The sequence below is a fragment of the Sinocyclocheilus rhinocerous genome, unplaced genomic scaffold (genome assembly GCF_001515625.1).
Source record: "Sinocyclocheilus rhinocerous isolate Xijiao unplaced genomic scaffold, SAMN03320098_v1.1 scaffold861, whole genome shotgun sequence".
NCBI lineage: Eukaryota > Metazoa > Chordata > Actinopteri > Cypriniformes > Cyprinidae > Sinocyclocheilus > Sinocyclocheilus rhinocerous.
The window spans coordinates 512,179-531,750 of record NW_015640043.1 but is presented as its reverse complement, the minus strand read 5'-3'; the positions used below and the strand labels follow the sequence as shown (position 1 = coordinate 531,750).

Here is a 19,572-nt window from a genome sequence, read left to right as displayed (position 1 = left end):
TTTCGTTTTGTGTTTGTTTATTTGATTAAAGTTTTGTTTAAGTGTTTGCCGGTTCCCGCCTCCTCCTTCCCGACCTACGAACTTTGTTACATTGGTGCCGAAACCCGGGAGGAAGGAGGGACACGCTGTCAGAGAGCCCTCGCTGCTGAGGGGGATCGCGGTGCTGAGGAGATCGGGCAGCAGGAACAAGCGGAGAGACAACCGGTGGCTGCCCGAGGCGGTGGTATGTGACGAGTGGGGCGGGGCCGAGAGCCGTGGGAACGGAGCGAGGCCGGTGGAGTAATTGATAATGAGCGACACCTGCACCACTCACCGGTCTCGAGTCCCACGGAGGAGCTCCGGAAGCATAAAAGGAGGAGTGACGACAGTGTTGGACGAGAGAGGACCAGGCCTCTCTAATATTTTACAGCATTAGTTGAGAGATTTTTTTTCCTTGAGAAAATTTGGCATGTACTGTACCTGATATATATCCAAAATAATCAATATTGAATCGAATCGAATTGGTAATCGAATCGAAAGCTTGTGAATGAGAATCAAATCGAATCGTGAAATTTGTGTCAAAACCCAGCCCTACTTTTAATATAATTTAACTTTTCCCTCTTCTTAAATGATAGAAAAGGCATAAAAAAAGAAATTATGGGAAATTATTGGAGTGGCCACAGGCCAGCCTCAAAATTGGTTTTCCACATTTCTCCATGTTTCAGCAAATCACAGCACATTTTCCAACTCCTATACCATAGTTCAAACTTAATTATTTACCTTTTACCCTATATTTAAATGTTTTACTCACCTCTGATAGAACAACAAATGTGTATGCGTAGAAGGGTCTGGAATAAACAAAAACAGGCAATGTATAGTCATTCCTAGCAATAGAGGCAATCCGCATGGCCTCCTTGACACGGTAGTGCACAAATTTGACAGTATTAGCTGAAGACTTGAGCTCATAGTCGAGATAGATGGAAGGATAGAGGGCCGTACTCTCCTTCCACAGCCACATTAGATGATCGTTGCGTACAGGCTCTATATTAGGACACTCTCCTGTGTAACGCAAAGGATGCTGCTTGTAGCCATAATTGTAACAGTCAGGAAACAGGTAAAACCCCCAAAGGCCATGCGGTCGTCGACTCTCGGCCAGCACCAGTGTTGAGTTCATGAATACTTGTCCGGCTCTCTCAAAGAGCTCCTTTGCTTCATTCTCTACCTTACTTTGTGGCCAACCAGGATGCAGTTTCCTTATAAGCTCCTTGGATTTGTTCCTGTAGATGTCCTTCGATCCCCAGTTGCGAGCCCACTGCGGTCGCCAGTTTTCCCAGTCGATGACACCAAGCCCGTGAAAGTCCTTGAAAGGTATGAGCTTGTCGATGTCTGCTCGGGCTTTGCTGAGGTGCTTGCTCAGGCTTTGGTTCTGAGGAAGGCCTCCATTGATGGGAATCCCAGAGCTGGTGTAGTAAGGATAGTATCCCAGGTGACTGTGGTAAAAGATGGTCACGTTAGGGCCGCTCAAGGTCTCATTGTGGTTTGCAACAATGTCGAAGACACTAAGGTCCAAATCCACCTTGTAAAAGAGACGGACAAGATGTTATTCCCATCGTTTGGACCACACACAACATTTGCTAGATTATTGACACATGTTCAACCTTGAATCGAAGACGGCAGGATTCAGTAGGCGCGTTCCACACCACCACAAACGGCCGATGGGGTAACAAAGGCGTTCGGGCTTGCTTCAACTGATCCACCCAAGCAACCAGCGATCCACATACTGCCACCACCAGAAAGCCAATCAGAGCCATCACCTGAATTCCCTCATAGATCACTCAACCCACATGCCACAACCTGAAGAGAAACAAAATATGATCAAATACATCGCTGCTGAAAAAATGATTACATCATGAGGGTCATTTGGCAAGGATAATCAAAGACATGGTTGAGTGACAGACAAGCGAGGGTCATTGAGGCGCTGTGCTCTAGATTCCACAACACAATGATCCTCTGTATCACACCCAATTAACTATCCCCTCATTTCAGTGGTCATTCAAGTAGTTTATGCATACAGGACTTGATTAGGTTACCGTAATCTAGCAGGACTGGTAATTTAGTATTATTTACCATTTACTATAGTATTTATTAATATTTTGAATTGGCTTTGATTTTTACATTTTCAGTTTACGTTTTGATTTTTTGTCATATTTTTATGTGCTTTTTCCATTTTTATTTATTTGTGTGTGTGTGTGTGTGTGTGCGCGCGCGTTTTAAAACTATTTCTATTTAGATTTAATTTATTCCATTTTTAGGTTTCAAACTTATTTGGGTTAATTGCCAAGTCAACATTTCTAATTTTCGTTTAAGTTTACGGGGTTTTTTTTTTTCAATCTAATATGTATATTTTATTTCAGCTTTATTTCAGTTATTGAAAACTATTTTAATTGTTTTAGTTAACAATAACTATTATATTATATTATATATATATAAATTTGGAAACTGCTTTGTAATTTTGGTTTGGATAACACAAGAAATCATGTTGAATGACACGTCATAAAGTTTTCATATCACTATTTCTATAATTTACAGGAGTTTTGGAATTCTTCATTTTTATCTTATTTTTCCTCCTCTCTTGATTTGACATTTGAAAATGACATGTGTATTACATTAAAATACCTTGCTAATCTCTGTCAAATTCCTCTCGCGGTTACGAGTGTGATTGTGTACGCTCAGGGGGCCTCGTAAATGAAAGCCGTCCTGAATGTGCCTGTTTCGGCCTATTTATTTTTCAAATAATTCTCTAGAACAAGTTTTGTTCAAAGAGAAAATAAAGACAAAGAAAATAATAATATCAATTCACCATCTGAAGGGTTTCTCCTCAGATATTTTTCATAGATAACATCTTCTCGTGGGATTGTGGGAGTCTGTCAGATAAAATAAAAGGGATGATGTAGCTTTTACGGTACATGTGAAATATCTGCATTTCCTCTTCCAGTGAGATGGCAGTGAAACTTGTCGATCTAACCAAGAGCAACAACGTGGTGAAGTCACCAAGTCTTTTCATAAACCACAACCATCTACAGTGCCCAACCACAAAAAAGACCCCCCAAAAAACCCGTCTGAGACATACTGGCACTGCTTTTTCCTCAGACAGACAGTGCTCGAAGGACATGAGAACCAACTGCTTTTTCTTTCTCTTCTTTACAAACTGGACTGATTGAATCCAGATGACTATGAAGCTGCACATCATGTTGCAGCATTGAACTTTTTGGCTTTTTCATGCATTTAAACCTGGAAATAAAGTTTCTAGGATTTTGGTAAATGTGAAATAACGATATTTAAGATTTGTGCTTTATTATCCATTTTTCCAACTACTGAAATCGATAGAAACCCATTTATGCCTCCAGAGTAAAACAACAATTGCAATATTGTAGCGAATCAGCTCATGGGGAAATATCCCAGTGATATCAGCGTTGGTTGCCATGGTGAAACGGGGCCATGAGGTGTTAAGACGCATTTCGGGGGAAAGGTCCATAGGTCCTCATACGGCTTGTTAACTGAGGGGTGTTACAGAGTATTTGTTAAATATAGCTAACAAAATATATATTGTGTGTTTGATTGGTCCAGACGCTACAATATAATACCTCCTAACTGTGAATTTATATCTCAATTTTAAATGTTTCTCACAGTGTGGCTTTAAATCTCAAAATATGACAAATTTTGACTCCCATTGCTACTTTATTTCTTGCAACTGGAATTTTATACATCCCAACTGTAACTTTATATCTCAAACTTGAATTTGTTTTTCATAATTGTGACTCTATATCTCAAAATGTGACTTATCTCATAATGACTATCTCACAATCGCAGTTGCAGTATTATAACTCCCAACTGCAACTTAATCTCGCAATGTAACTGTCTCAGAATTTTGAGTTTGTTTCTCGGAATTGTGACTTTATATCTCAAATTTTGACTTATCTCATAATGACTATCTCTCACAATCGGCGCTTTATATCTCACAATTGTAATATTAAACCTTTCAAATGTAACTTTATATTTCACAATGCAACTTTATCTCACAAATATGAATTTGTTTCTCACAATTCTGACTTAATATCTCAAAATGTGACTTATCTCTTAATGACTGTCTCACAGTCGCTGCTTCTTCTCGCAGTTGCAATATTGTTACTCCCAACTGTAACTTTGTATCGCAATGTAACTTTGTCTTACAAGTTTGAGTTTTGTTCTCATAATTGTGACTTTATATCTCAAATTCTGACTTATCTCGTAGTGACTTTATCTCACTACTTTATTTCTCACAATTTAAATATTAAAACTATCAATTTATCTCACAATTATTAATTTGTTTCTTATAATTCTGACTTTATGTCCCACAATGTGGCTTTATATAATCTCAAATTTTGATTTATCTTGTCATCTCTAATTGCTACTTCATTTCTCACAACTGCAATATTATACCGCCCAACTGGAACTTTATATCTTGCAATGTAACTTTGTCTCTGTTATAAGTGTGACTTTATAGCCCACAATGTGACTTTATATTTAAAATTTTTGACTTCTCATAATTGTGATTTTATATCTCATAATCTCAAAAAAAAAAAAAGAGAAATCTGCAAACTTTCTTTATAATTGTAACTTTATTTCTTGCAGTTGCAATATTAAATCTCCCAAACATAACTCTGTCATGAAATATATCTTTGTATCTCACAATTATGATTTTGTTTCTGATAATTATGATTTTATATCTCACAGTGTGACTTTATATCTCAAAATTTGACTTCTCATAATGACAATATTTCTTAATCACTACTTTATTTTCAGCAGTTGCAATATTAAACCTCCCTAATATAACTTTATATCTCACAATTATAAATTTGTTTCTCATAATTGTGACTTTATATCTCAAATGTGAATTTGTTTCTCATAATTGTGACTTTATATCTCAAAATCGGACTTTATTGCTTTATTTCTCATTTGCAATATTATACCTCCAGACTTTGTATCTTGCGACGTAACTTTATGTCTCACAATTATTATTGTGACATTATATCTCACAGTGGGACTATAAGTCTCTGAAATTTCACAGCTGCAACCTTACTTTACAATCGTGACTTTATTTCTTACAATTGAGACTTTATATGACTTAATATGTGGCACAATATGTGTGTTTTTTTGTTTTTTTACTTTACTTTACTCACAACTACATGTATTACTCCAAGGCAGACATGTGTTTCAATAGTAACCCTTTTCAATATGAACATGGCTTGCAAAACCTCTTCTCTCTCATACTTTGTTCAAACCAGAACATTTACTTCATATTGACCAGCATGCAGCTGGAATAAATACAGTGGTCAGCTGCAATCAGAAGGCCTCATGCTGCAAACCTCTGAATCTTGTGTTCCCTAACTTGAGGCCTGCCTGTCTGTTTTTCCCCTTCGGGGTGGTTTGAGTTTATTTTTGTTTCATTTTTATTATCAAAATAAATAACCATTTCTCCTGCACTTGAGTCCTCGCTTCATCTCCCCGCACGCACCGTGACAGAAAAGTAATCTGGAAAAATGGAGACAGAGCAGAAAATAAATGGGGACCCAGGCCTCTGCTAAACCTAAAAGCGCAGAAACATTATGCTGCATCCGATAATTGGGAAAAGACTGTCATTTCATAGGGATTTTCCAAGATTATTCTTGTAAAGTTTGCGACCAAATAGTCTTGATGATAACAAACCCTGGCGTTCCTCTAAACATGAGCTTTTGCGTGAAATTCAGTGAGGAAATACTTTCACAATACTTTCCAAAACATTTCATGATGGCCTGTGTCTCCTATTAATTTGATATTTACAGCCTGTTTGAGCATAAGTGTGTATGTGATCATGTGCTAATGCTATAAATACAATTTGCATATGGCGCATGGCTGATGTGGGATAAGTTACATGGGGTAAAGGATGTATGACTGCTTCGCTTTGCCTCAACAAGGAACAGAAGAAATGAGTCAGCAGTCATGAGTCTTTTGCCTGTTGCAGTCTGTATATGGAAATATGTTTATAACTGCTCTTGGTCCCATATACCTTATAGAAAAAGGCTTGTAGGCCAAGTCCAAAGTTAACACCTTTAAGCACCAAAAACGAGTAAAAATTGGCATGTAAATAAAGCAGAGTATAGTTGACAATAGGTATATATATATATATATATAGTACATTACAATTGTAATTTTATACCTCCTAACTCTAACTTTATATCTTGCATTGTGCCTTTATATCTCAGAATTTTGACTATATCTCTTAGTTGCTACTTTCTTTCTCACAATTGCAATTTTATACCTCCAAACTGTGACTTTATGTAGTATCTCGCAATGTAGCTTTATATCTCACAATTCTGGGTTTGTATCTCATAATCGTGACTTTTTATCCTACAATGTGATTTTATATCTCAATGTTAACTTATCTTACAATGACTATATCTCTCAGTTGCTACTTTATTTCTCACAATTACATTTCTTCAAAACTACCTTTATATCTCATAGTTGTGGTTTTATGGGGGAAAAAAGTAACTTTTTTTCCCACAAGACATTGCAAAGAAGTTGTTCTGGACCCTTTCTGTAGTGTGTTTGTATCTTTGTGCTGTAAATATGTTCCCATGAGTCATGACTGAATGGCCTGCAGTGTCCCATTGATATTTACAGCGCTTTATGTGCTTTGTCCGGACACACTACATGCAAGTGGGAGTTTGTTTGCTGTCGCTCTACAGTTGGACGGTTCTCATGAAGCAGGTTGTCCTCACAATGAATACACTGGTGTTGCTGAGGGAAGCAGCTATTGAAAGCCTCTCGAGTCTGTCTGCTGTGAACTTGTCCCTAGTCCAGTCCTAATTAGGAGGAACTTGCTCTACACACACACTTTACTACCAAAAAGCTCTTTTCACTTGCCTTGAACATTTTGTTATTATTTCTGGTCAGTTTCCATGTAGGAGTTTTAATGGTCATTTAGTCCACAACAAATAAGTGATTTCATTATTAACATACGCCAGGTAATTTCCTTTGTGAAGACTTATTATCTAGTGGCATGTTGATGCAGTGTTTAATTTGTCAAAAATGTGCTTAAAGTATTTTAAGCCAGTTAATGATTCACAAGTACTGTAAGAGTAGCGTATATTACTGGTCAAAATTAGAGATTAAAAAAAAACGTATGTTATTTTCCAGCCGTTTTTATTTTTGCCATCATCTAATACTCACTTACAGTTAGTCTTTAAAAGCGCTAGTTTAATAACTGTTAAATGTAATATTTAGCAAATGTCAAAATGAATATCTATTTTTCATTATGTAATGAAATGATGATGATGATGATGATGATGATGTGATGCCTAAGTTCAATTGTAGCATTTAAAATGACTGATTTTAGTCTTTTATATTTGACTTATTTGACAAAGCAGTATATAATTTTACTATCAGCCTCTTTTTTTGGTTATCAGCCATAATATAAAGATAATTATCTGCCAAATTTTAATATCAGTGCATCCTTGAAATCAACGTCAGCTGAAGATAATAATTTGACTTTATAAAAAAATAATTTGATTCCCATAACTTCTGTGTCCAAAAGGGTCTGAAAATTTTAAGTTTTATAAAACATATTAATATCAGCTTCAATTTCTGCTTTGTTGGTTTTGAATCCTGTATTTTATTCATTGAGCTTTGAAAACTCAATTGAAAACATGCTAAAGACAGATTCTTGTCTTGATTTGGATCAACACTTTGCACTAACCTTTTGAGTCTGTTTTCAAAGAGGAGATTTCCTCAGCAGCCGCTGGTTGCAATCCGATGTAATTATCTTGTCTTTATAATGAATATCCAGCCGAGGCGTTTTGTTGTGCTATATGTGTTCAGAGATATCAGTTATCAGGGTTTGCTGTGCGGTTTGTTGAGTGGCATTGGCATTGGCACACTCTTGCATTGTTAATTGATTTGGCTCCTCCTCATCAAGCTCCCAAATGAAATCAACTGCAATTAGTGATCACCGACATGCCAAAGCAGTCTGTGTCGCTCCATGACTACAATAATTCTGAGTGATTTGTGGCCTGATTACAATGAAATGCTTTTGCTTTTGTTGTTTTGGGATTTGATGTTAATTTATAAGGCTTGATTATATGGGTCAATGATGTATAAGAGGGTCGATGATAAATATTATTTTTAACAGTGTGGAAGAGGTGTATTAAGGTAAACTCCATTTATATGTATTTTATATATTTATCTATTTTATATATTTAAATAATAATAATACATTGGGGAAAAAAGCCTCATGTCATTGAGCCATATAAAAAGGAGAGTGTCTAGTCTATAAAAGCATCATGTATTGAGAATATGCTGAGCACAGCACCAAGAAGCACACTTGATATTCGTTCTTGTATTTAAACAGTTGTGAAAACACAGTTCTTACCGTAATGCAATCTGATTGTTGTTATGGAGAGTAAATCCACTGCAGTAGACAGTTTCTGTAATGTCAGGTAGATTAACTTTTCAGACACAAACGTTTAGACTACATGACATGGGAGCCTTTATCTCTGGCACTTACACGGGACTACCTGCCATTTTCTTCCTTTCTTCCTAATGCGTGTTTTCACACATTAAAACACATTCCTACAGCTTTACTATTTCCTTTCAAATATGATAATAGTTTTTTTCTTTGAAAGGACTTGTTTTGGCATTTCTGAACATTCAATGGTGCATTCCTGTCGGTATTTATCTGATTTTGTTACCCACACAGGGGAAGGAATAAAGACCCAAAGGAAGTCCCCCTTCTCAGCTTGCAAAACATGAAAATTGCATACTTCAACAGTATTTGGCACCACAGACAGATCAAGGACTATGGTTAGGTTGCATATTCTTATGTAACAGTAACGGCCGGGCGGGGCGGGGGATTTGCTCTCAGTCAGCAAAGTACAAATACAGTGTGAGGAGGTGTACGGTTACCATAGTATATCCGCAGTGGTACAGTGCATTTGAGAGCTTTGCAGGGAATATATATGGTTGGCCTAGACAGTATCATCCAGGTTTGGCTCCATTCATGAGCTTGGCCCACCTCCCGAAGTCTTCGCCCACCCTGATGGTCCTATAAAAAACCGATGAACTAGTTTGGAGGTCTGTTTCACAGCTTTATGTCTTGGAAGGGGCAAAAATTGTGATGGCAGAACATCAGAGATGGGGGGAAAAAAGACCAGGTTTCAGTACATTACCTGATACAAAACAGGTGATTTAATGGGATAGATCACCAAAAAAAAAAAAGAAAATTCTGTCATCATTTAATCATTCTTATGATTACTTTTGTAGTACACAAAATGAGATATTTAGCAGAATGTGAAAGATGCTCAATTTCATAGAACTGAAGTGAAAGGAGACGTCTTCAGAAGTCATTTGATCGTTTTATGTAAGAAACACCACAATTGTTTTGAAGTAATTAAAATAAAGGTAAAATAAAATCTAAATGTTCGATTAAAAAATTTAAACTTAAAAAACTTGCAATAGAAATGTTGCCTTGCCAACTTACTAAAATTTAGTAATTTTAAGCTCAAGTACTAAAATTACTAAAACTAAAACTGAAAAAAATTAAGTTACATTGAAATTAAGCTATGTAGAAATATTTTTTTTAAAAAGCTAATAAAAATTAGACTTGAACTAAAATGAAAACTGATAACCAATAATCTTTTCAGCCGTCGGAACAGTCCTCTGTAGTCTTCTAATGTCTGATTTTGTAGCTGATTTTTGTAGCTTTCTAAACATGCCGCTCCTTTGTGCGAGATGCGAGTGCAACGGTGATAGATGTCCCTCTAGAAAATGCGCGAAATATGTGTTCTGTGTGAACGACTTGGTTTCAGTTTTGATGTAAACAAGATCTTCTCCGCATTAATGTTCTCTTTTTCCGCAATATTTTGAATGAACAACGCAGCAGCGCCGCATCTAGTGGCTACAACTGGATAGGCTAACAAAAACATTATAATGCAACGACACTTACATCGTCATCGCATCCCGTGCGCCACTGATAAGGCTTCCTCCTTAACGCACACCTAAAATTCGAATGCAACGTTTTTGCATTCGAATGTGGATTTTTATTTTAAATTCGACGAATATTCGAAATTCTAATTTTTTTTTGACAGCCCTTGAAGGAAGTACTATCTCTGTTGGGCCTTTTTAACAATTAACAAAATTTTAACGAGTCAATATGATTGTTCCACTTTAGGTCCTGAGAGAGGGTGGTGCCCAGAAACCTGAATGACTCCACTGTAGCCACAATGCTGTTCATGATGGTAAGTGGGGGGAGAGCAGGGGGATTTCTCCTGAAGTCCACGATCATCTCCACTGTTTTGAGCGTGTTCAGCTCCAGGTTGTTTTAACTGCACCAGACAGCCAGCTGCTCAACCTCACTTTTATAAGCAGACTCGTGACCATCCTGGATGAAGCTGATGACTGTAGTGTCGTCTGCAAACTTCAGGAGCTTGACAGAGGGGTCAGTAGAGGTGCAGTCGTTGGTGTAGGGAGAAGAGCAGTGGGGAGAGCACACATCCCTGGGGGGCGCCGGTGCGGATGGTGCGGCTGTTTGACATGAATTTCCTCAGTCTCACTAGCTGTTGCCAATCTGTCAGAAAGATGGTGATCAATTGACAGATAGAGCTAGGAACAGAGAGCTGGGTTAGTTTGGTCTGGAGGAGTGTTGGGATGATGGTGTTCAAGGCCGAACTGAAGTCCACAAACAGGATCCTCACATAAGTCCCTGGTTTGTCTAGATGTTGCAGGATGAGGTGCAGTCCCATGTTGACTGCATGATCCACAGACCTGTTTGCTAGTTAAGCAAACTGCAGGGGTCCAGTGATGTCCTTCAGATAAGCCAACACCAGTCTTTCAAACGACTTCATGACCACAGATGTTAGGGCAGCAGGATATAGGAAACTGATATATCAGGCATATTCAAATGGCGGACCACCGCGGCACAACGGAGGCACCATTTTACCATTTCTAGATAAAGTGAGCAGCGCGTCAAAGCAATGGAGCGGTTCAAACAACAAGCTGTCACATGGCCTTCTGCTTTACATATGTATCTAAATGTAAACATAATAATAACTTGATAAAACATCTGATCTTACCTTTTAATATTCATATCCAATTGTGTTAAACTGATGAAATAGTTTTTTTTTCTTTTCATAGAAAAATTCTCAGATGCCACTGCCCTTTGGCTCCGAGGACCCAATATCCTCATTTTTGATGACTATCTTGACTGTTTAGGTTTTTTTCTTAACTTTTCCACGACATTCTAATTTATTGAGATGCACCTGTATGTATATATATATATATAGTCCAGACCTCCGCTGGGAAGGAAATATAGAAACTCGACCTCTTTAATTGAATACCCCTTTGATATATGATGTTACAGAATCTGTGAGCTAGTCCAGATCGGTGGCAGCAGCTTCAAAAACACTCCAATCAGTAGTCGAAGCAGGCTTGTAATGCCTGCTCTGTTTTTGTTGGTCCATCTCTTTACAGTCCTTACAACAGGCTTAGCATATTTAAGTTTCTGCCTGTAGGTCGGTATAAGATGAACCAGGCAGTGATCAAAGAGCCCCAAAGCTGCCCGTGGGAGAGAGTGATATGCATCCTTTATTGTGGTGTAACAGTGGTCCAGTATATTACTGACTCTGGTAGTACATGTAACATGCTGTCTGTATTTTGGCAGTTCACGGGAGAGATTTGCTTTATTAAAATCCCCGAGAATGATTATAACGGAGTCTGGGTGTTGTTGTTCTGTGTCTGTGATCTGATAAGCCAGCGTTCACACACACTTGCTGAGGACTGTAAACACTTACGAGAATGAATGAGTTGATGAAGAGCACTTCTAGATCGGGACAGCACATCTTTTTTAACGCTGTTACATCTGTACACCACCTTTCGTTGATGTAAAAGCATGTCCCATGCAATTTCCCTGTTGATTCTGCATTGTGATCCGCTCTGAACAGCTGGAAGCCTGGCAGATGTAACACGCTGTCCGGTGTTATGGTTTATCTGGTGACCGTGTTAATTGGTGGTGACCAACTTCCGGTTTCAGGTCCTCCGCTCCAGATGTGATGGAACGACTGCAGCAGATTTGATGATTCTGAAAGCACAAACTGACACGATATTAAGCTGTCTAATAAACGCAGACTTGCTCATTACATGATTTTGGTATTCTTGTAAAGATAAAAAATTATTGGTATGATGGGTTGTAACGGCTGACGTACGGAAAATAAACGAAAAAGTCTGCTAGACTGGTCTGTGCGCAAAAAAAATGTTGTGCAAAAAAATGTTTGTGCATTGTAATTACTCCTCACAGTGATTATCACTTGAGGAATATGAGCAGTAGACAGTAGGTTGTATGTTTGGATGAAGCTGGTGTGTGAAGTTGACAAGGTCTGGGTGTGAAGAACATCCAGAAAGAACATCCTGTTGAAGTAAAACCTGAGATGAATTCCTTCACTGTAGCGCTTCATTGACATCTAGTGGTCAGTTCATTGAACAACACTTCAAAGTCAAAGTCTGTTTTATTGTCAATTCCTCCACATGTGCAGCACATACATACAGAGAATTGAAATTGCATTACTCTCAGACCCTTGGTGCATACAGATAACACTAACAGTATAACGTAAAAATACAGATAAATAAAGATTAAATATATATAAAATACAACTATACAAATAAGGACATGTAAAAAAAAAGATAAATAAAGCAGCACAAGGCATATGGCAGATAGAGTGCAAACCAGTGAAATAAACAAACAGTGCAGATATAATGATGCAGCTCGTCAGAATGCTCTCGATGGTGCCTCTGTAGAAGGTGCACATGATGGGGGCCGGGGCTCTGGCTCTTCTCAGTTTGCGGAGGAAGTAGAGACGCTGCTGTGCTTTCTTGGCCAGTGCTGCAGTGTTGTCAGTCCAGGAGAGGTCCTCTGTGATGTGCACACCCAGGAACTTGGTGCTGCTCACCCTGGGCAGACTTGATGTGTTGCATGACTAGCCGTTCAAAGCACTTCATGAGAATAGGAGTAAGTGCAACTGGACGGTAGTCATTGAAGCAGGATGGAGACAGCTTCTTCGGGACTGGAATGATGGTGGTAGCTTTGAAGCATGTGGGGACAACAGCCTGACTTAGCGAGATGTTGAAAATGTCTGTGAAGACATCAGTGAGTTCCACTGCACAGTCTCTACTGTTCACTATTGTGTCAAAAAGAATGTGTGTGTTTTTCTCTCCTTAGGTTGTGGTAAAAAACAAGTTTAAGGATTTCATTACACTTAAAACTGTCTGGGCAAAACTGGCCATAATTCAACAGCCTATTAATGCTAACATTGGGTTTTTGGTATTTATTGTGAATTATCATCTTTGCAACATCTTTTATAGGAGTATTCAGCCCCTAGATTTCACAGATTTAACCATAAGCTGTCATTTTTTCAAAATGAAGGGGGTTATTTTATGATAATGACTGGCTTACTGTACATTATCCTGCATATTATATGGCTGCTTACCATTTCAAAGAAAATGTGGACATGAAATACTGATTTGAAAAATAATTTATTTTATTTGTAGATTATGAACTGTAATACAGTCAAAATGAATTGCATTACTATTAAATCAATAATGCATTTTCTGTCCTCACTGTATTTGATAAAGTATAGCTTTTTGTAAACAGTTTTTGTAGTTCATTGTAAAGAGGTTTCAAATTGCACAATCAACAGTTCAAGGGCAATATTAACCAAAAACGTTTAATAAAGGTAATGACAAGCTGGTGTACAAAATTCACATTGTACCACTCAGTTTCTCTCGTAAGCCTATGAAGATCTGCAGCATACTGGTAATTTTCCAACACAAGTAAATGTCAATACTGTAAAATGGCTCTGCATTCAAGTGTGGAATTAATAAATTCACTTCACCAACCAAACTGTTAAAAATGTAGCTCATCTCATTAAATCATATGCACAGTAGTAGATTAAAATTAGTTTTCCAGCAAAGACAACAAACCCCTGAATCTGAATTTCAGTCAGTGCAATATCAGTGCCTTTTGGAAAAGGAATGAAACTTCAGGTTTTCCATTCGATACAATTACATTTTGTTGATTTGTAATTTTCTGCTGATGTTAAAAGGGTTTAGTTGGTATACCTTTGGTATGAATCTTTAAAATCTTTAAAATACATCTAGTTTCATTCAGTGCCATGGCCATTGATTTAAATCCCAGGGAAATGTAAAATTGTAAAAATAAATGTACATTTAAGAATGTAAATATCTGTATTTAAAAAAACAACAACAACAACAACACCTTAAAACAGATAAAATGGCAAGCCAGGTTTGAAAATCTTCACCAGGACAAGTCAAGGTACAGTAGGTGACTAGGGCATGCAGACCAATAGTGCAATTTGGGTAGATTTTTTTTTTTCCAGCTAAAATCAATTTCAATTGTTTTTGTCATTGAGAAATCGAAATCTGAGCTTGAGCTCTTGAAGCAGCTTCGACTTTGCAGTTTTCCAGCTGTCTTCCCAGCCTAGAAATCAAACAACCAACTTGTAACCAACTGTAATATTTTAATTATTACACACAAATATTTCCAACTTGACAGAAGAACTGTTTACTCTGATTATTAATATTAATAAAACTGTAACATTTATAATGAATTATTTTTAAATTATACTACCATTCTAAAGTTGTGGGGTCAGTAATAATTTTAAAGAAATGAACACTTTTATTCAGCATGGATGCATTAAATTGATCAAATGTAACAGCAAAGATATTTACAGTGTAGATTTTAATTTTAAAAAAATGCTTTTCTTTTTAACTTTCTGGTCATCAAGGAATCCTAAAAATGTATCATGGTTTCCACAAAAATATTAAGCAGCACAACTGTTATCAACAATGATGATAAGAAGAAATGAGCAGCAAATCAGCATATCAGAATGATTTCTGAAGGATCATGTGACCCTGAAGACTGGAGTAATGATGCTGAAAATTCAACTTTGCATCACAGGAATAAATTACATTTTAAAATATATTCACATAGAAAACAGGTCTTTTACATTTTAATAATATTTCACAAAATTACTGATTTATTCTATTTAATCATAAACTGTATTTGATCAGATAAATGCAGTCATGGTGAGCATAAAAGACTTTCAGAAACATTACAAAATCTTACAGACTCCAAACTTTTGAACAGTACTGTATTTACAATGTATTATTTATACATATATTTGTTATTAAATATATATATATATATATATATATAACATTAAATCTTTATTGAACATTTATTATTTTGTCAGTGTGTATGTGAGCTCACCTGGACTGCAGCAGCTTAACTGAACAGAGAAAGTAGCCTTTGCTCCAAGCGCCTCTTCTATGTCCTCAAATACTGGCTGTGGCAGATTCTGCTTTCTGAACCACACATCTAAACTGTTTCTCAAAGATGCATTGTTATCTGCTGTAAGAAGTTCAGAATAGAATAAATATATGTAATGTACATAAATGTAATAAATAATGTACATTAAGAAAGACAAACTGGCTGGTCTTCAGTGGCTCTGACCTGTCTTTACCCCCAGCAGACCCAGTATACGTTCACTCAGATGATTTCGAGCTGCTCTCTTGGAGCTTTGGCATGTGCACTTCAGCGTATAGTCGCAGAAAGACAGCTGGATACAGGCTCGTTCCTCAAATTTCAGGTCAATGACAGGCTCTTTCTGACCGGCCCCGTTCAGCATGGAGCTCAGCTGATTCTGCACCTCATCAGGACTATCCGCTCCCGGTAGTGAAGCATAGTCAAAGAGAGGTGATAGTGCATGTAAGGCATTCTGGAGAGCTTGTAACTTGGCTTCACCTTCTGAAGACCCTAAAAAAGACCATATCATATTTGAACATTCATATAGATATTACATGTTTTTTGTTGCATTTCTGTTTCCAGTTAAAGAAAGAATATATAGCTTTAAGAAGGGGTTTAGAATTAAAATAAATGAATTTGACTGTGTGTCAGGGTTCATGTTTTAAAATATCAACCAAAAAACAAAAACATAATGATATTTATGAATTATGATAAAAAAGAAAACTTAAAACACTACAATTAAAATGGTATTTAAATGGTACAGTATTTTTAATGTTATTGAAAGACGTCTCTTCTGCTCATTAAAGCTGCACTTATTTGATCAAAATGACAGTAATAATAGTAATATTGTGAAATATTGTTACAATTTAAAATAACCATTTTCTATTTCAGTATATTGTAAAATTGGAATTTTCAGCATCATTACTCCAGTCTGCAGTGTCACATGATCCTTCAGAAATCATTCTAATATCCTGATTTGGAGTTCTTATTATCAATGTTGAAAACACTTGTGCTGCTTAATATTTTTGTGGAAACCGTGATACATTTTTAATAGAAAGTTCAAACAAACAGCATTTATTTGAAATAGACATTGTAACATTTAAATGTCTTTACTGCGCCACCTTTGAATTTAATGCATCCTTGCTGAATAAAAGTATTCATTACTTTCAAAACATAAAATACATTATTAATTATACTGAATGGTAGTGTGTAGACTTTTTAAAAGATTTTCTTTATTTTGGACACTCTTAATCATCATTGACCCCAAAATTACACTTGATTCTGTTGAGTGCAAACTCTTGTTTCTTCAGACGCTCATACTAACCTTGTCCATCATACTTCACATCGTAAGTTATGTTTTTTAGTGAGCAGTAAAATGGCTTTACAGATCCTTCAACATCTTCCTGAGGAAGAATAAGAGACTTCTGAGAAAAGTGCTGCTTCACCAGAGCACTGCACGTCTTTTCATCTTGAATTAGAGGTAAAGAAATAAGCATTAGTTAAAGAACATAAATGTACTGGTATATTTATATATGAATACATAAATACACAAATATATACCTGAGCTAGGATCCAGAATTCCCACTGCACGGCCGAATAACAGGTAGGCTTTTCGAATGGCTTCTTTCTTGGAGTCGTAGCCTTGTTTGTTTGCACAAGTATATTTTTCCAGGTTGACTGTCACAGTACATTTGACATTCTGATCATATTTCAAGTTCTCCACATTCATGTGTGGTGGCTTGAGATTATATACATTCACCAGCTCATCGATTTCTGTAAAATACACAAAGATGTACAAGTAGATGAAAGCACAGTTGCAACAACTAACTTAAACTTATTTTATTTTTACAGTGCACCACTAGCGCTCCCTACTGGTGTCCCCTGCAATAGCACATCATCTTTCTTCTTACATGCTCACTACCTGGACAATCAATCTTGGGCTTTTTCCTCTGTGAGGCTGGAGAGCTGGAGTCTGGAGGGTCCGGCTGCACAGGAACAGGAACACGGACTGGTTCCTGGCCTGATGGGAGCTGTGCTGATTTGGAGATGCTTTCAGACTTCAGGTCTAAATGCTCTTTTACTGCTTCCTGATTGATAGATACTGCAGAAATAGTCAGACGAAAAGAAAACCCTTACTTTCCAAAATTTGATATGTCATAGAGTAGATACAAGGATTTTTCCTAATTTCTTTCAAGTTAAACACAGTTTGAAAGCTTTGTGCTCATACCGCTGGTGACAGGCTCTTCACTGGCCTCTGCTTTATACTCTTCATAAACAGGATTTTTGAGACCCAGCGTCTCTAGATACTCCTTCAGAACACCTTTGAAGTTCTTCTCAGTATCTGATATTGGAGTAAAGTTGAGGATCCCTGACAGATGCTGCAGAGCAACTTTAGCTGCCTGTTGCTCCGCCAGTTTCTTCTTGGTGGAGCCATCTAAGAAATGTAAGAAATGAAAACACAAGATCGTAAATGGGTGCATGTCACAATGAAATATGGGTCATATTTCATCCCAAAATTAAAAGAATATATATGACTTTTATATATAAGGAAGTTATATTTTGCATAAAGAATTTTTTTTGTTTGTTTTTTTTTTTGCATTGTGCCATTATTTTCATGACAGTTAATCAGATTTCCTTCAAAATTCCCATTATTGTGATGCAAAATAAAAGAAAAAATACCAATACCATGTACTATACACAATATTATATCTATTTTTTCCCCACACTATATAGGGGGTATTTACTTTTTTTTTTCATTGTGATAAAAAAATGTAAGATCTTAAATTGTATTTAAAATAGACTGCATTTATTCTGGGCAAAATATATTTTTTTATTTGTTATGGGGGTGAAATATTCCCTAGACATTTACCCTAATAGTGTTCAATAAATGAATGAAATTAAATTACCTTTGTCATAAAAAGTGAAAGGCCCGATGAGTTTGAGCTTGCAGACTGTTGTATTGTCATCATCAAAAAACTCTTCTGTTGGTTTTTGTAAATCATGCATGTTGAAATATTCCATGATCCCTGTCCTGTACGTCTGACCTGCTGTAGCAAAAATTAAAACCAGGTTATGCTGTTCTGAAAACCATTTTAACATATTCTAACACATTCTTACATATTTGGCTTACAGTAGCACCAAAACAGTAGTTTAAGCATCAAGTGTAGGTGAAACACTTGTCAATATATACTGGCGTATGACCAGGGCCGGTCAGGATTTACCTCTTTTCGTGACATAGGCAAAACAAATTTTTGGGCCCCCCTTCCCTATTAATATAATAGGCATAATATTACCACCCAAGCAAACAAAAATATTTCTTAATCAGTGGAAACCGTTAAAATTTTTTTTGTTTGTTTTTTTTTTTGCATTGTGCCATTATTTTCATGACAGTTAATCAGATTTCCTTCAAAATTCCCATTATTGTGATGCAAAATAAAAGAAAAAATACCAATACCATGTACTATACACAATATTATATCTATTTTTTCCCCACACTATATAGGGGGTATTTACTTTTTTTTTTCATCGTGATAAAAAAATGTAAGATCTTAAATTGTATTTAAAATAGACTGCATTTATTCTGGGCAAAATATTTTTTTTTATTTGTTATGGGGGTGAAATATTCCCTAGACATTTACCCTAATAGTGTTCAATAAATGAATGAAATTAAATTACCTTTGTCATAAAAAGTGAAAGGCCCGATGAGTTTGAGCTTGCAGACTGTTGTATTGTCATCATCAAAAAACTCTTCTGTTGGTTTTTGTAAATCATGCATGTTGAAATATTCCATGATCCCTGTCCTGTACGTCTGACCTGCTGTAGCAAAAATTAAAACCAGGTTATGCTGTTCTGAAAACCATTTTAACATATTCTAACACATTCTTACATATTTGGCTTACAGTAGCACCAAAACAGTAGTTTAAGCATCAAGTGTAGGTGAAACACTTGTCAATATATACTGGCGTATGACCAGGGCCGGTCAGGATTTACCTCTTTTCGTGACATAGGCAAAACAAATTTTTGGGCCCCCCTTCCCTATTAATATAATAGGCATAATATTACCACCCAAGCAAACAAAAATATTTCTTAATCAGTGGAAACCGTTAAAGTGTTTTCTATCACAATAAGCGCTTGCGTTCAGTCAATAAAAATCTAATGTAGTTCTTAATTTGTTTGAGAATTCAAACAAATTGCATTTAATTCCA

At 36.5% G+C, this 19,572-nt stretch overlaps 2 protein-coding genes across 5 annotated transcripts in view; both read right to left on the bottom strand.

Annotated features, from left to right (window-relative positions):
• Nucleotides 1-7,916, bottom strand: part of hyal6 (hyaluronoglucosaminidase 6) — a 14,267-nt gene extending 6,351 nt beyond the window's left edge. For 2 of the 3 annotated variants that reach the window (XM_016568247.1, XM_016568249.1), the window contains exons 1-3: nt 7,754-7,916; nt 1,638-1,833; nt 791-1,555 (exon numbers count right to left, since the gene is read on the bottom strand). In XM_016568247.1, coding sequence (XP_016423733.1) covers nt 791-1,555; nt 1,638-1,790 — 918 coding nt within the window. In that variant the 5' untranslated portion in view covers nt 1,791-1,833; nt 7,754-7,916. Of the gene's footprint in view, nt 1-790; nt 1,556-1,637; nt 1,834-2,839; nt 2,916-7,753 lie in introns of those variants that run through there. The other variant, XM_016568248.1, reaches the window with a different exon arrangement.
• A 5,679-nt stretch (nt 7,917-13,595) lies between these two features.
• LOC107752303 (uncharacterized) overlaps nt 13,596-19,572 on the bottom strand; it is a 12,149-nt gene continuing 6,172 nt past the window's right edge. Inside the window, exons 13-20 of one of the 2 annotated variants that reach the window (XM_016568242.1) lie at nt 19,043-19,180; nt 17,571-17,801; nt 17,289-17,468; nt 16,928-17,140; nt 16,692-16,835; nt 15,575-15,877; nt 15,332-15,472; nt 13,596-14,539 (exon numbers count right to left, since the gene is read on the bottom strand). In XM_016568242.1, the coding sequence (XP_016423728.1) occupies nt 14,451-14,539; nt 15,332-15,472; nt 15,575-15,877; nt 16,692-16,835; nt 16,928-17,140; nt 17,289-17,468; nt 17,571-17,801; nt 19,043-19,180 (1,439 nt within the window). In that variant the 3' untranslated portion in view covers nt 13,596-14,450. The remainder of the gene's footprint in view (nt 14,540-15,331; nt 15,473-15,574; nt 15,878-16,691; nt 16,836-16,927; nt 17,141-17,288; nt 17,469-17,570; nt 17,802-19,042; nt 19,181-19,572) is intronic. The other variant, XM_016568241.1, reaches the window with a different exon arrangement.